Below are 16,954 nucleotides of genomic sequence, written 5' to 3'. Positions count from 1 at the left end.
TCTAGATAGCCTTTCCCCACTTCATTAGGGGAATTGCACCAGCATCATCCTGTGAAAGCAGACTCAGATGCTCATGCTCTGATGTGATACATGTTATCAAACATGAGCTGTTCCCCTTGAAAACTTAGCAAAACTAATTTGTCTTTAAGGTGCTATGAGAAACAAATGATTGTTTTGATTGTTTGATTGGCTATGTAACATTGGTTTGCCAAATCTGAGTCTAACTCTTGCTCTAGAAGATTACTGATGGCAGCTGAAAAGTTAAACTACCGTATTTTCCGGTGTATAAGATGACTGGGCGTATAAGACGACCCCCAACTTTCCCAGTTAAAATATAGAGTTTGGGATATACTTGCCGTATAAGACCACCCCCCTCTTCCAATGCACACCAAATACAAATTTAAAAAACATCACTGCATTTACCCCAACTCGTTCTCTAATCTTGGCTTGCTTGCTTGCTTGCCTGCTTGGCTTATCTCTCTCTCTCATCTATCTATCTATCTATCTATCTATTTCTCTCTCTCTCTATTTTCTCTCTCTCTCTATATATAATATATATCATCCATCTATCTATCTACTTCTATCTATCTATCTATCTCCCTCTCTCTTGCTCTCTCTCCTCTCTCTCTCACTCTCTCTCTCATCTGTCTGTCTCTCTATCTACTATCTCTCTATCTATCTATCTATCTATCTATTTTCTCTCTCTATCTCCTCCCCCTCTCCTATCACTATTTCTCTCTCTCTCCCCCCCTCCCCCCCCTCCCTCCCTCTCTCTATTTCTCTCTCTCTCTATCTATCTCTCTCCCCCTGTCTCTCTCTCTCTCTGTGTGTTCTCTACTCTCTCCCCCGCTCTCTCTATCTATTTCTCTCTCTCTTCATTTTTATTTTTATTTTTATTTCTTCTTCGTGGTCTCTGCGAATCATACAAATGGATTTCACTGCGCCTGCGCAGTGCTGCTGGAACCTACTGGAATCACTGGGAGAGTTAACTCGCAACATATTGAAACTTTTTGGGGCGTAACTCTGCCCACCGTTATAAGGCCCCTGCCTTCCCGCTTTTTCCCCAGTTCCTTTTTTCCGCTGCGCTAGCTGCTTCAGGGAACTTTCGCTGCTTGCTTGCTTGATCACTTTCGCTTTTTGACCTCGGAGTGTACTTTGACCATTCTTTGTCTCCCGCCCCTGGTAACTTCGGACTTTCGGACTGTTGACCTCGTTTACGGATTCTCCTCTGGCTTTGTGATACTGGAAATGCCTGCACCTTCAAGAATGCGACATTTGCGGGGCAAGGTGCCCGTCCAGACCCGCACTCCTCCTGCCTGCTGTGCCTGGGCAAGAACCATGAACCAAGGCCTGCCTGCTCTGCAGTCCCTTCGTCCCAGGCCGGAAAACCGTGAGTCCCGCTCACTTCGGCGATTGCCCTGGCAAGGTCAAGAAGGGGGTTCGCGGGTCATCTCTGTCCCGCCTTCGGCGCCCCCCCCTCATCCCTCGGGCCAGTGTGTCCAGCGTCGGATCTGGGGAGGGCCGCCGTTCCCAGCGTGGTGTCTGTCCCGGCCGGGACCCCCTTCCACCACCTCCGATGTGGCCCGTGGCTCCAAACCGCCAGGCCACCGACAAACCCTCCAAGCGCCCCCACAAGTCTCGGGGACTGAGGGTACCGAGCCGCCTCCAAACCGGCGAGGGAACGAGGGCTCGCGTGAAGAAGGCTACGAGCCGGAGTCCACTCGCTCTGCCTTCATCTCCAACCGGCATCGCCAGCCCCGAAGCCTAGGAGCTGGCGTGCCTTGGAGGGGCAAAGTCCCAAGGCCTTCGTCGTCGGCAGCGGCGCTGTCCTCCTGACCTCCCGGACAATCCGTTCTTCCAGCGGAGGAGCTTCCCAGGCCTGGGAAGAGAGGCACCACGACAAACCCGACGTGACCTGCCCGAAAAAGCTAAGCCCTCCAAGGATGGCCCGCCACCGACACCGAACGAAGGAAAGAAGCGCTCTCCACTAAAACAGGCCCGCGCTTCCGCTTCGGCCAGCTCCCCCGACCGGACCGACGCCGGTAGACCGGGACCCCGTACCGGACACCCACTGCCTCTGCCCACCATGGACTTTGTCCACAGGAGGACGGGACACGCTTCTCCCTCGCTCCCCAGAGCACCGGTCGCCCTCCATCCGGCAAACGCGACGACGAGGAGGCCAGCCCCGCGGCATGAATCCCGACCTCTTCTTCGACACGCATCGCGTCGGTAACGTGTTGGTCTCGGAGGACAGAGCGTGAAGGAGTTCACAGGCTGAACCCCCATCCCGTAGACCAGGCACCCCGTCCAGATCGGTCCCGACGTTCGGTCTTCTACGGAGGTCGCTGTCTCCACCCCGCAGTGCCCCGGTCTTCAGCTGACCTTTGTCCAACCCGCCCGAGATCCCAGGTTAGAGTGACGGACCCCCTCCTCCGACGGACTCCGAAGACGAGCCGTGCTTCCGTCTGAGCACCTCGGCGACGGGAGTTCCTCTCGGACCGGCCTCACCCCCAGAGGATGCAACCCAGAGCCATCTTCCCCCACGGACGACGTCTGGTCCTTTACCGAGCACGTCGTAAAATGGCGAGGGCCTCGACATCGGCTCGCTTCCGCGAGGAAGACGAGCGAGGACCCGGTGAGCGTGGGTGCACAGACGCGTGCCTACTCCCCTTGCCTGCCTCTCCTTCCTCGCTCCAGACCATTGTGAAGAGGTCCTGGGACTCTCCGGCCACCCGTCGGCGCCCTCCCGCAAGGTAGAGTCGCTATATAGGGTGCCCCGGCGAGTGCCTTGGTTGGCCGACCACCCCGGCCGAACTCTGCCATCGTGGAGGAGCCCAACACAGCTTCGTCCCGAAGCAGGCACCTCCCCTGTCGACCGGGAGGCGAGAAGGTGGACGGGCTGGCCAAGAAGGCGTACTCGGCATCGGCCTTGGGGTCAAGGCTGCCAACTAACCGCCTGCATGGGGGCCTACTCCAGACCCTCATGGAACGGATCTCCCCCTTGTCCCGGAGCCCAGATGACATCCAGAGGCAGCTGGTGGAGATCAGGGACGAGGCCCCTTCCATGGAGGTTGGCTCATTCACCACTTCCAGGAATATGCGGACGGACGTTCGGGGAGGGCCATGTCAGCATCCATGGCACTTCGACGCCAGCTGGTTGAGGGCCTCCGACCTCAACCCTAGGTCAGGGCGGCATCAGGACATGCCGCTCGACGGGACCGGGCTCTTCCACGCCGAGACCGACGACCGCTGAACGAAGTTCAGGATGAAGAGGCGGCGAAGAAGCACGGCATGTCCTCAGCACCGGCTTCCCTTCCGGAAGCGTCAGGCCGTGGCAGCCGCAAGGTCGTCCAGGGGACCTTCCCCGGATCGGCAGTCCAGCAGCAGGGTGAGACACCGCCCCTCGCAGTTTCCCCCTGGCGTCGAACTTCCCGCCTCGGTACCGCAAGTCCCCCCGCAGGACACCGACCAGGGGAAGAAGAGAGCCTGAAGGGACGCAGCGCGCTTCATCCTCCTTCACCCCTCTTTTTTGGACTTCTGGGCCCTTCGTACACCTGGCCTCCATAACTCGGACTCGTGGTATACCACGTCCGCAGGTGGTTATGCCCTCGAGTTCCAAGGCCCCCCAATGGAGCCTTCTGTCCACTCCCCCCTCGGACACCCTTCTCGACGAAGTGCGCACCTTGCTTGGTAAAGGGGCAATCTCCCTTTGCCGCCCGACCAATGTCCTCGGGCCTTTTTCTCCGGTACTTCACGGTACCGAAAGCGGATGGGGGCATCAGGCCCATCTGGACTTGAGACAATGAACTTGTTCCTTGACTACCGTCGCTTTCGAATGGTAACCTTGGCTTCCATTGCTTCCTCCACCAGGCCTGTGGTTTTGCGACCGTCGACCTGAGGACGCCTACTTCCACACGGGATCCGAGAGTCCCACCGGAGTTCTTCGCCTTCACTGTCGGCTCCCCGCGTACCACTACAACGTGCTTCCTTCGGCTTGGCCCACGGCTCCACGAGTCTTCACAAAGTGCATGGCACCGGTGTGGCATACCTTCATCAGAAGGGCTTATGGTCTTTCCCTACTGGACGACTGGCTATTTGCAGCCGAATCCCAAGGCGAGCTGCAGGAGGAGTCTCATTCGCCTTGCACCTCTTGGACTCCCTCGGGCTGGTCGTCAACAGGAAAAGTCCCACTTCACAACGACCAGACAGGTCAAGTCATCGGGGGCCATCCTCGGACCGAAAACTGCTTAGCCTTCCTCCCCCCGCGACCGGTTTCAGGCCCTGACAACGTCCCTCAGGCCGTGCATCTCCCACAGAAGGGTGAGAGCCAGAGACGTCCAAGTCGCCCTGGGCCACATGGCATCGACGACTTTCGTCACCCCCTGGCAAGACTCGTCTTCGACCTCTCCAATCCTGGTTCCTCTCCGTCTTCTCTCCGTGGAGGACCCTCCTTCAAAGTGGCTCACGGTACCGAGACCGGTGGCCGCTTCCCTCAGATGGTGGCTAGACAGCTCCAACGTCTGCACCGGGATGCCCTTCATCAGCCCCCGGCACAACTGACTCTGACACAGATGCATCCCTGGAGGGATGGGGCGCCCACCTGCTCGACCTCGTCGTCAGGACAGGTGGTCCGCACAAGACCAGACTCCTCACACATCAACGCTTGGAGATGCTCGCAGTGGAGAAAAGGCTTGAGGGCGTTCGAGTTGCTGTCCAGGAAGAGTGGTCTCCTGAGAATGGACACAACCACCGTGATGTATTAAATCAACAAAACAGGTGGTACCAGATCCAGGACCTGCTCGACCTCACGCTCCGCATTGGGACTGGTGCATCCAGAGGCGCGTCCTCCTCCAGGGATTCACTTCCCGGGGAGGACAACGAGCTGGCAGATCGCCTCAGCAGATCTCCTTCGGTGTGTGCCACGAGTGGAGGCTCCATCCCGAGATGCGTCAGCAACCTCTTCGATCGGTGGGGAACCCCCCGGATCGACCTCTTCGCGACCAGGTGAACAGACTGTCCAGTTCTGCTCCAGGAAGCGATTTGACGGATCCCGAGAGAAATCCGCTTTCTCTGGACGGGGGAGCTCCTCTACGCCTTCCCTCGTTCCCTCTCATCATCAGAGTTGTGTCCAAAATGACAAGCGGACCGCTCGCCATGCGATCCTGATCACCCCGTGGTGGCCGAGACAGCCGTTGTTCGCATCCCTTCTCCACCTCCAGAGATGCTTCTCCGTCTCAATCCTCGCCCCGACTTCTGTCATCCAGGACGGACGATTCTCCACCCGACATCGAGGCTGCCGCTGGTAGCCTGGAGGATTCGCCCTGACTGCCTTGCCGGAGGCAGGAGGACGGTGATGATCCTGGCTGCGAGGAAACCTTCCACCCAGCGCTCTTATGCCCTGAAATGGAGGAGGTTTTGCCTCTTCCTTGACCAAAAGGCTTGTCTCCTGCACAGGTGTCCACTCAGTGTTGCGGGTTTTTGATGGCACTTTTGGATGGAGGGCTGTCCCTCACATCCATCAATGCTACCTGTCTGCCATTTGTGCCAAATACCAGTTGGGGGGAGGGTTTCTTTCTTCAAAGACCCCTTGGTGAAGGGGTTCCTGAAGGGTTGCGCCAACTTTATCCTCCTGTGTCGGTGGTACCACGCCGGCTTGGACTTGGAGCGGTACTGTCGCACTCCAATCCAACCCTTTGAACCGTAGCCACAGCGGACTTGAGACTATGACTTGGAAAACCGCTTTTCTGTGGCCATCACCTCTGCCCCCGTGCGGTGCGAACTCTGTGCTTTACGGAGGGACAGCCATTCCTGAGGTTCCACAAGACAAAGTGGTCCTCCTACGGACATCACCTTCCTTGCCAAGGTGTGTCTGCTTCCACATGTGCCAGGACTTGTCTCCCACTCTCGCATCCAACCCGACGTCGGATGAGGAGCGACGCCTACACTCTCTTGATGTCAGGAGAGCACTGGCTTTCATTTTACCTGGACAGAACTGCTGCCTCCAGTCGGTCCGAGAGACTTTTCCAATGCTACTCGGACTGGAAAGAAGAAAGGGTTGCCGTGTGTCTGCGCAGAGGTTGTCTAAATGGGTGGCTGGTACCATCCACCTCTGCTTGAACTGTTAGGCAAGCCTCTCCCTGGCAGGGTTCGGTCCCACTCCACAGGTCAATGGCAGCATCCTCTGCATTTCTGTCGGGTTCCTTGGAGGATGTCTGCAAGCTGTCGGTCCCAACCTCTGACTTTTATTAAGCCATATAGGTTGGCACCAGGGCCATCGCGACGCAGCTTTCGGAGGGCTATTTTGGTTTCAGGGTTGCTGATTGCCTACTGATGTTTGTTGTTTACTACACTTGTACAGCTGTGTCACGTTTACATTGTTGAATGTGTTTGCACAAGTTTATGGGACCGGTCTTGCATGACCTCTGTTCCCTCCTCAGGTTTAGCAACTTTTGCTATTTGATCTGTGCATGAACAAAAGACTGACTTTTATGGTTCAAGGTTGTTTATAGCTTTGGTTCAGGACACTCCTCCGCCGCATACCTTAGCTTGTCAGTCTAAACCCATTTGTATGATTCGCAGAGACCACGAAAAGAAGGACAGGTTGCTTACCTGTAACAGTATTTCTTCAGTGGTCATCTGCGAAACATACAAATCCCACCCGTCCGTCCCTCCGTGTCTGCTCACATTGGCTCTTTCCATCGCCTGCTTGGCGGAAAAATTGCGGAACTGGGGAAAAAGAGTGGGGAAGGCAGGGGCCTTATCGGGTGGGCGGAGTTACTGCCAAAAGTTTCACTATGTTGCAGAGTTAAACTCTGCCCGGTGATTCCCGTAGTTCCGAGCAGCATGCGCAGGCGCAGTGAACCCATTTGTTGTATTCGCAGATGACCACTCGAAGAAATACTGTACAGGTAAGCAACCTGTCCTTATCCCAGGCCTTTGCTGAGGCCTGCAAAGACTGCCTTGCATGCATGCAGTGCCCTGGCCATATAGGCCAAGTTTTAGGGGGCCTGATGCCCACAAAGCCGGCATACAAAGGGCTCTTGGGGGCTTTGGAAGCGGCAGCCAGGGAGGCACCTCCGCGCCAGCTCCGAAGGGCTCCGGAGGGCTTTGGAAGCGGCAGCCAGGGAGGCACCTCCGTGCCGGCTTACAAAGGGCTCCAGAGGGCTTTGGAAGCCGGCAGCAGGGAGGCACCCCCCGCGCTGGCTTCCGAAGGGCTCCGGAGGGCTTTGGAGCCAGCAGCCAGGGAGGCACCTCCGCGCCGACTTCCAAGGGGCTCCGAGCCCTTTGGAAGCTGGCAGGACAACCAGGTAAGTGCGCTGGGTTCCTGTGGCTCTCTTGTTACCGGCGTACAAGACGGCCCCCAACTTTTGACCCCATTTTAGAGGGTCAAAAAGTCGTCTTGTACGCCGGAAAATACGGTAAATCACTTTTACTTGGAGCAGAGTGGGCAAAGTGTGGTCTGTGGGCTGCATGTGTCACTCAAGGCTATTTTTATGTCCCCCACCAAGGGCTCCCTGGAGGGTCAATAAATTAGCAGATGCAATTTTTTTCCTTCCAAAATGCACCCTAAGGGGGTATGTAGGGCATTTCCATCACAGGGTCAAGTAATAATTTTGCAATATTTTCCAGATTATTTCTGGCTACAAAATAGCCTCAAGGGTGATTAAGGGCATCTCCTCCACATTTTGGGCCCATTCTGGACCATCTTAGGGCCAAGAGAAGCCTTTTCTGAATCAACAAGTGAATAAGAAATTACTTTTGCTCACATCCTGTTGTCAAAAGGTTTCTTCTGGGCTTAAAATGGCCCAGGAAGGACTCAAAACACAGTGAAAATGTCCCCATGTCTCCCATAGGGCATCCTGAGGCAAAAGGGTTTTCTTTGCAGGAGCAAAACTCGATCTCATCAGGAGGCTGCCCTTCCACACTTGCCCATTCCTGACATAGAAACCGTGCAGTGGGACAGTTGTTCATGCTACTTGGGTGGACTAAGCAAAGTATGAAATACTATCTTAAATGTTTATCAATTAATAGCCTTTCATGTGTTGTATGGTTAGTCTTAATAGCCTTTCATGAGTTGTATGGTTAGTCACAAACACTGAAAATCACGAGTCACCTCATTCCCCCCCCCCAAAAGATCTACTAGGAGATTTAGCTTAATGCTTTGTTCCTCCAAAGTAAATGTCACAGTTGCTGAATTTCTTAATATATGTCAGAAAGACTCCCTTATATCCCTGTGAGTGTCGGAAGTGCCATGTTTCTTACTCTTCACACTGCTTATCACAATATCTATTCAGACGTGCACTGCCCTATTGCCTGTCATTTTAAAAACATTGTATAGAAGCCACACTTAATTCTTACTCAGACAGTTACCAGTCATTTGCTCTTCTGCCATTCCCTCCTGGTTGCAAACATCTAATAAATTGTAGACATTACTGATAGCTTCCCCCCTCCTCAATATATCTCTATAAATGTTATTTAGCAAAAGTATTTCTGGCACAAAATGGGCAAGTAGTATTTAGACTATTATTAGAATCATTATATCACTGTCATTGGTCCTGGGGTTGCCAGGCCTTTTCTGATTATCAGATGCAACAAATGACGTCCAATTTTATTGACCAGTTTGGCTTCAACGATGAGAAGTTTGCTGATCAAGATGATATCGGCAAGTGAGTATAGCTTTCCTTAATGTCTGCCTTTCGTTTTCCATTTGTTTGTGTTGGCAGTGGTTAGTTGCTGTCTCTTTAGTGATAATAAGCTGTGTGTAGTCAATCTTGTTCACTTTGTATTGTGCACATTGGAGATAAAATAAGCTTTTTGTCTAACACCTCCATCCCTAGCATTTGTGAAGCAAACTTTTCTAGTGACTCTCACTAAAATAATACTAAAATAATACAGTACACGTCTCACTGTATGGATTTCACACTCTAAAATCTCGTGATTCTGGTGCAAATTATCAAAGCTTGGAATGCATGAGGCTTTTGATTTAAATTTATGTTAAATGGGAAAAACGACAGAAACAGCACAGTATCTGTGTGATGCTTACAGCTTCTGTATGTTGCTGTAAGAAGCAGATTCATAGCGTAATCTTTGCCAGCTCAGTTCTGACCATTTTTAGATAAGTACAAGTTTTAAATTTTGACATGTACTTCCTGCCGTGTGGTGCCCTGGCCCACATAGTCAGTGGTCATGGATGATGGGAGTGGTAGTGAATAGGGGTACTATGTGGGAACTAGTGATTTAAAGAATAACTTAGGTCCAAAATACTAGTAGATTTAATTTACGTAACCATTTCATTATGTTTAATAAGCTCAGATGCTTCAACCAGTTAAGAATTTATATTATAAGTAATTAATTAATTACAAATTGAGTTTACTTCTGTATTCTGCTTGGATCTCTTCCCTGTGAGTCCCTGTTCAGTGTTGCAAACATAAGCACTAGTTACTTTTTTTTCATATATTTTTCAACACTTTGTGTAGATAAAATATTTACTGTTTGAATAAAAAGAGTAAAGATTTTTTCTACACAGAGTGTCTGTAAAGAAAAGCTGTTACTTTATCAAGAACAGATCAATATTACTCTAATTTTGTAACCATGGCTTGTGTTCCGTTCCAATCCATGTAGTTTTCTTTGCAGTGGTTTTCTGTGCTGTGATTTCCTAAACTTCCATCATATATGATTTCCTAATTTTTATTTAATTCTTACTTGCTGTAAGAGATGTTACTTTTTATCTATGTAAGTTATAACTTACTTGACTTTGACAGTTTTTTTGTATCAATGATAGATTTAATGTTTTCCTTAAGACAGCAGCAAAAATATGAATAAAAATTACTCAAAGACAGAATGTATTAATCATTGGCTAAAACACCATAGAGCTATAGAAGGACTCGTTGTAATTATACATGCAGTAAGAATTAGACATTTTCAGATTCCAAATTAAAATCAGATCATAAAATATTATGTAGTCCCTGTGCTAAATATCCAAGTTGACAGCAGGTTGAATCCTGTTGTGTAGGCACAGGAGAGACAGTTTTATTCACTCTCTGTTCATTTTAATTCAATTTCTTGGGCTATATAGCACTTTATGGTCTTAATTTTAATTTGGTAGAGGGGAAATGTCTGAATTTTATTATACATGTTCCCATAAATTTACCAAGTTATATCAGCATGTTTTACCCCACATAGAGAGATAGTGAGGGCTTCATGTTAACAGGCACTCCTGCAAGGATCTGAAAATTATCAATACTTTCACCAACAAAATGAAATTCTTATTCTGCCTGAAGTTCCCTCAGTGTAAGCATGCCATCCTTTGGATTGCAGTCTTTGGATACATTTTTCCTGTTTGATCAAAAATGAATCCTTTCAGCAGCCTTTGCTGTTTCTCTTCATTTTTTAAAATTGGAGGATAAAGACATTTATATATAAACAGAGAGGGCCTTGTATAATGATAAACTAGCTATCTGCAGCTCACACCGCCCCATATTATTCAGTGTGGCGTGTGCTTGCAGATGTGCACATGTTGCCACCCATGGAGTAATATGGGGCTTGAGCGTCCATGTTTTTCCTCATATGTGGGGTACGCTGGAACCAAACCCCTGCAGATGGGAATGATCCACTTGTATAAATATCAAGGACTGGCCATCTTTTCTCATTACTGAGTGAACACTTCTTCCAGCATTGGCCCCTCCTCAACACCAGAGGATTTGGCCCTAAGACATTATTCCTGGCAAAGAAAGAAACCGTATTACATATCAGTTAGTACAGTAAACTAAGGGACAATAGTCAAGATGCTTCCCTGTAACAGTTTATATTCGTAAAGGAAATTTTGGTTTCTTATCTTTCTGTAAAATAGTGTAAAGTGAAATATTTAGGATATCTGTGACCTAGAATGCCATTTCTCTCTTGTTTTTAGTGCATAAACTTGTACTTTATTTACAGTGTTTCTTTTGATCGTGTGTCAGACATCAATTTTACCCTCAATACAAATGAAAGTGTAAGTATATTCTGTAGCTATTCATGGGTTTGGGAGAGTGTGGGAGAAAGTGAGGAAGAATGATGGTTCTTCTTGGCCCTATTACTTTTAAATACATTTTTTTTACTGAAATAAATTCAATGGCATTCTCTCTCTGTGAGTTTGATTTTTGCTCACACAAATGAAGCTTCCCCTTCCCTTCTCTTCCCCTGCAAACCCCTGTGTCTTGCACTATCTGCTCTGCAGGGTTTTCCAAACCTGTGGATCAGATTTTATGGGAGGCACATCAGGTTGTAGTGGGGAGTTGGAATTAATTCCTGTAATGCAGGGATGGACAATGGCAGGCTATTCACATGTTGTCGGATTCCTGTTTCCCCTTACCATAAGCCCTAGTAATGGCTAGGGCTTATGGGAATTGCAGTCCAAGAAAAGCCACACATTCCCTGCTTATGTACTAGTGCATTCTGTTTTGCTGGTGGACAGACACTGTTGGCTTCAGCCTTAAGAGTCAACAGTCTGCTGTCCTCTGGTGAACATGACAGGAAGGAAGTGCATGGTGCTTCTTGCTAGCTGGTTGGCCTCCTAGGAAATAAATTCACTCCTGGCTTTTTGGGAAATAATTTTGCACACTAAGAGGTTACTGCATTGAAACCTGGACTGTTAAATTGGCACCAGACATTGACCCTGACTTGAATTGGTAACACCCCTTGAGAGAGACAATGATGTGCTGTTTTCAGTCCAGTAAGTCTCTTGTGAGGGAAGAGATTTACCTGTACAGAATATTCTTGTATCACATCTTTGGCGGAAAAGTCCCTATAAAGAAAGAAGTGAGGTACCTTCTTGGTTTTCAGGCACTGATGTATGTGTGTGTTTAGAGCTTTGACAATTAAAATGCAGATGAGATTATGGTGGGGGTGATTTAATAAAGAAGTGAAATCTTGCAGACAGGATGCATCTGGCACTCCCAAAACCAGGGCTCCTAGTGGCCCACATGAGTCTGAATGTTAACATCTGGAATTGTCAGTATGTCAAAATCTTTGATGTGGCTGATTTCTGTTTAACCATTCAGTGCACTTTGTTTAAAAAAAAATAAGGGAGGGGGATAGGGAAGAAACTCTCTTTTCAAGAGTTGAATGTCAGTGGTGATCTTCATGTATTTTGCTTCTACACATATTTAGGGCAATATTGCTTTGTTTGAGGCATGCTGCAAGGAGAGAATACAACAGTTTGATGATGGTGGTTCTGATGAAGAAGATATCTGGGAAGAGAAACATATTGCTTTTACACCAGAATCTCAGAGAAGGTCCAGGTAACTTTGAGATACCAGAGAATATATTTTCTTTGTAATTTAAAGTTAGGGGGGAAATCCATGTCCTTGAAACTAGTTAAATCTATTCAGTCTTAAATGTTGACAGACATAACTGCTCATAGGTTAATCAGCTGGTCTATATATAATTAAAAGTGTACAGTCTTCAAGTTTAAAAAGAACTGACTGTTGCTGCAGTCTGAAGTTCTAGGAATTCCAGTAAATCCAGGAGTGAGGGGGTGGATGGGAGGTGAACTAGTTGCTCTTATCCTTTCCAGATCACATGGCTTTCTGTCATAATTTCAGCCTTGTTTGGATATGCCTAGAGGTGATTTACCTATATCCAGTTTCTAATCAGAACCGGGCATGGTGGGGGGGGGGGGGGGGAGAGACTTAAATAAAAAAAATACTTGTTCTTTTAACATTTATGTGGGGTTTTCTGAGTATAACTATCTAGTCCAGCTATCTTATTTAAAAGTTATACTCTTGTCTGCCAAAACAGTTAAAGTGGAAGTGAAAGAAGATTTTTTTTAAAAAAATATCAAACTCAGAGAAATTCAGAAGCCTTAAAGGTTTCTCATGCCTTAGAAGAGAAAAGGTGTGGTGAGGGTGATGGTTCATCTTTTCATTTGACTGTGTTAAAATAGGAGAGAGCAGTCAGACTTCCTCCAAGGCTAGTCTTCCCATGGAACCTTTGCTGTGTGTTAATCTTTAGAAAAGATTGTTTCAGTATAAGGGGAAGAAAATCTCATGTAGTGGACATGATTATCTCTGTTTCTTTCATTAAAAAATAAAAAGCTCAGGCAGTACAGACAGTGAAGAGAGTACAGATTCTGAAGAAGAAGATGGAGCAAAGCAAGATTTGTTTGAGTCAAGCACCAATACAGAAGACAAGATGGAAGTAGACTTGAATGAAAGTAAGTAACTTTCATGTCACTGATACTGAATATATACATTGGAATGCTGTTATTAGCATATCAACAGTAAAAACGGAATGTGAGAGCCCTTGGCCTTGCAAAAAACATTTTAAAGGCATTTTAAACAATTATAATTGGTAGGTATTATAATTGAAAATTTGTCAAACTAAAGGTGCATCTACACTGTAGAATTAATGCAGTTTGATACCATTTTAACTGTCATGGCTCCATCCCATAGAAAACTAGTGTTTGTAGTTTTGTACAGCATCAGCACTCTTTGGCAGAGAAGGCTAAAGACCTTGTAAAAATGACACATCCCAGAATTCCATAGGATGGAGCTACAACACTTAAAGTTGTGTTAAACTGCATTATTTCTATAGTGTAGATGCACCCTTGTTCACCTAATTAGTATTGAATCAGGTGTTAACTTTTTAGAAATAAGAGCAAACTAGTTTGGACTTGCATTTGTTTGGGAATATATTGGCAGTATAAATCAGGTGTAGATAGACAGCCTGCTGCCTCTCTTGAGAGATTTCACACGAAGATTCCTCTAATCTTCGTCTCTTATGCTAAGTACCTATGGATGCTTAAAGCAGTTAAATAAAAACTTTAGACACTTGACATATCAAGTTGTTGTAGATCATTCAGCATTTTGGGCAAATAGGACAAAAAAGATTTCCAAAGGAGAGATCCAGAATTTGTTTTGACAGAAGTCTTAGATAAAACCTAGGAGATGGCTAGTTGTGTGTCCTGATACTGTACTTAAAATAATTTATATGCTCCTTAATGAAGTCTGTGTTGTCTCTGAAGATTTTATATGAAGCAAAATAGCATGCTTGTGTGCATTTCTCTGTATATATGTAGAACCTTTAAGGAACAATATTGCAGACTATTTTCAACTAGCAACCGTGCCAAAACATTACTAAGGCCCTGTACAGACGGGCCTTGAAGCACATACTGAGTACATGCTAGGGTTGCCCGGGAGCATCCTTTTAAGACATTCCCTAAGCCTAGGACTTACTCAGTACGTCAAAATGGCGGCGCCCTGTCTACATGGGCGCCACCATTTTGATGTAACGGCTGCGTCGTGTCCAAATGGCGCGGTGTGGCCGTTACGTCCTGGCGCCGCATCAGGCTGCTTGTGGCGGCCTAACTGTGGCACAGGAAGGAGCTCCGAAATGGAGCTCCTACCCGGAGAGCGCCTCATTTCCGCGGCAACTAGATTGCTGCAGGAATGGCGCCAGGGAGAGAGGGGCCAAGTGGCCCCTTTCTCCCCTAGCTGCAGCTCCTGGAGTGTCCTGGAGCATGAAGCCCCAAGGACACTCCTTTTCGGGACCAGGGAGGAGCGGCATTTTGCCGCTCTTCCCTGGTCCCGAAAAGCGCCGTATTGAGGTGTTTGGGCTGCCGCTGTGGCTGCCCTGGCCCGAATACATTGCGCAAAGGGGCGGCTGCAGACCACCCCAAATTGGCAGTCTGTATCCCGCCTTAGGCAGCAGGACAATCTGCAAGCATTTTAGTTACTTCAATTTGTTTTTAATAGCCATGCTATAGATTTGTTTCCCTTTAATGTTTATATCTATGTTTGTTTTTATCTTTCTAGCACCTAGCTGGTCAGCTAACTTCGATGTTCCTATGGAAACCACACATGGCACTAATTTGGATTCTGTTGGGTCTGATGTATGGAGCACAGAAGAGCCAATGCCAGCAAAAGAGACTGGCTGGGCTTCCTTTTCAGATTTCACATCTCTAAGGTAAGAAAGTATTGCATTCCACCAAAACTTGTGAGTGAAATGAAAGTAACTATGTTGTTAAAAATTTGACTTTAGATTAATAACATTAGAGTTTTGTTTGACACTTTCTAAGAATCCATTTGTAGCAGATAATTTGTAATGAAGTGAAATTATATTACTTGTGGTAATGTTTTTTCTGAGATAAGAAGTGTCCTGGTGAACAAAGCACAAAGTAAAAGTTTACCCCTGCCCCATTTATTTGGTTGGAAGCTGCCGGGATGAACTCTCCACAGCAGTTTTCAGGTGGGAGAAAAAAACACTAGCACTTGTGTTTTTGCAGTCTTTTCTTCTCCTGTATGAGTGAAACATTTCAAGTGGAGCCTTGCATCTGAGCAGCAAAATGAAAAAGCTAATAACCAAATCCCTTCCAGTCACAGGTGCAGTCCTCCCCATCCCTCCACGAGTTGTATGGTGCCTTTTCAAGCCTGGACAACATTGTGTTTGAAGACAGCATTAAATTGTTCAATATTTTCAGCACCTTCTGCATTGAAAATGATGGAAGGACTTTCTCATATTGTATTCCTGTATCCTAACACTGAACCTTTTCCTTGACACCCTGTTCCAAAAGAGAGATCTATTTACTTTCAGATAGACGCTAACTCTAGCTGAGTATACATTTATCAATGATCCATTTTGTGTGTTTGCTTCTTATAAGCCACAGGTGTATCTTAAAACAGCACTTCTGTTAGCATACATATTGAAGTATCTGCTTGCTTAACAGTCTCTGCCTCGCTTCTATCTATCTAGAATGTAATACCAGTGCATTCCTTGTTAAAAAGCAGTGAAATGTTTTCATTTTGTTTTTAAAGTTCAAAAGATTCATTAAGAAGTAATTCACCTGTGGAGATGGAAACCAGCACAGAGCCAATGGATCCTCTTGGTGCAAATGTAGCTGCACTTGCAACTCAGCCAGAAGGTAAGAGCACTGAAAAGAGTGCCAAAACACATTATACAAATAGAGAAAGCTTGTTGGGCCACCTGAAATGACTGAAGTTTAAGACTATATCATTTATATTGGCTTTCTTCGTAACTCTACGGCTAGTGGGCATGCAAATGGCATGAAAGACTGTGATATGGCTTCAGATGTGACACATAGGTTTTCTTTGTGATTCTGAAATAAACTGGACATGGAAAAGTAATAGTTACGGAGTGTGTTTAATTTTTTTAAAAATAGTTATTATAAATAACCACACATTTAGGTTTTGTAATTGTGAGCATTTGCAAAAATGGCATAGAAAATAGTTTAAGAACTGCACAAAAATCTTTGAGCTCTTTTTAACAGGTGTGCATCCAGTAGTTCTGATCTTGTTCCAAAGAATACTTGCTTATTCTGTTTATTGTTCTAGGAGCTTTTTCAGCTGAGTAAAATGCTTTAAAAAGTTTGGTACATAAACATACTCATTGTTCAAACTATCCCCTCCAGCTGTAGGAAGTGTTGCAATGGAAGCTGGTTCTGATGGTGAAGATGATGTGGAAAATACAGACAAGGTGACTGAGACAGTAATGAATGGCAGCATGAAGGAGACCCTTAGCCTTACTGTAGATGCTAAAACTGAAACAGCTGTCTTCAAAAGGTGAGAAAACAAATCCTGCTGTTATTCACCCTAAGAAAATATAGGCTTTGATTAAATTAATTTTAAAAATGTTGGTCTAGTTTTCCATTCTTCATCTTAGTAGTATTTTAAAAACATAATTCCTTGATCAAATACGAATTTTATGTAAAAAAAGGGTCAGAGTTAAAACTCTGGCTTGATGTTCCTTGTTTTCTGTAAACTTCACTAAACCCGCTTTTAACTTTGGCCTGTTACAGACTGCCAAAATAAAGCTGCTTTGGGTCTCTTTGGAGGAATGCTATTTAAATGATGCATGCATCCTAAGAATCCGGAAGCTGCACCAAAGCTGCACTCCAGTGCTTAGGAATGGAGTGTGGCTTTGGAGCGACCTCCGGACTCTTAGGACCCAGGCATCATTT

At 46.8% G+C, this 16,954-nt stretch overlaps 1 protein-coding gene across 11 annotated transcripts in view; it reads left to right on the top strand.

Annotated features, from left to right (window-relative positions):
* The window catches only part of PPP6R3 (protein phosphatase 6 regulatory subunit 3), a 108,353-nt gene that overhangs the window by 83,057 nt on the left and 8,342 nt on the right, over positions 1–16,954 (top strand). For 7 of the 11 annotated variants that reach the window (XM_042446610.1, XM_042446668.1, XM_042446642.1 and 4 more), the window contains 7 exons: positions 8,569–8,666; positions 10,936–10,990; positions 12,148–12,278; positions 13,074–13,192; positions 14,793–14,943; positions 15,792–15,898; positions 16,406–16,556. In XM_042446610.1, the coding sequence (XP_042302544.1) occupies positions 8,569–8,666; positions 10,936–10,990; positions 12,148–12,278; positions 13,074–13,192; positions 14,793–14,943; positions 15,792–15,898; positions 16,406–16,556 (812 nt within the window). The remainder of the gene's footprint in view (positions 1–8,568; positions 8,667–10,935; positions 10,991–12,147; positions 12,279–13,073; positions 13,193–14,792; positions 14,944–15,791; positions 15,899–16,405; positions 16,557–16,954) is intronic. The other 4 variants (XM_042446660.1, XM_042446675.1, XM_042446625.1 and 1 more) reach the window with 2 other exon arrangements.

The sequence above is a fragment of the Sceloporus undulatus genome, chromosome 1 (assembly GCF_019175285.1).
Source record: "Sceloporus undulatus isolate JIND9_A2432 ecotype Alabama chromosome 1, SceUnd_v1.1, whole genome shotgun sequence".
Lineage (NCBI taxonomy): Eukaryota > Metazoa > Chordata > Lepidosauria > Squamata > Phrynosomatidae > Sceloporus > Sceloporus undulatus.
This window is presented reverse-complemented; position numbering and strand designations above follow the sequence as displayed.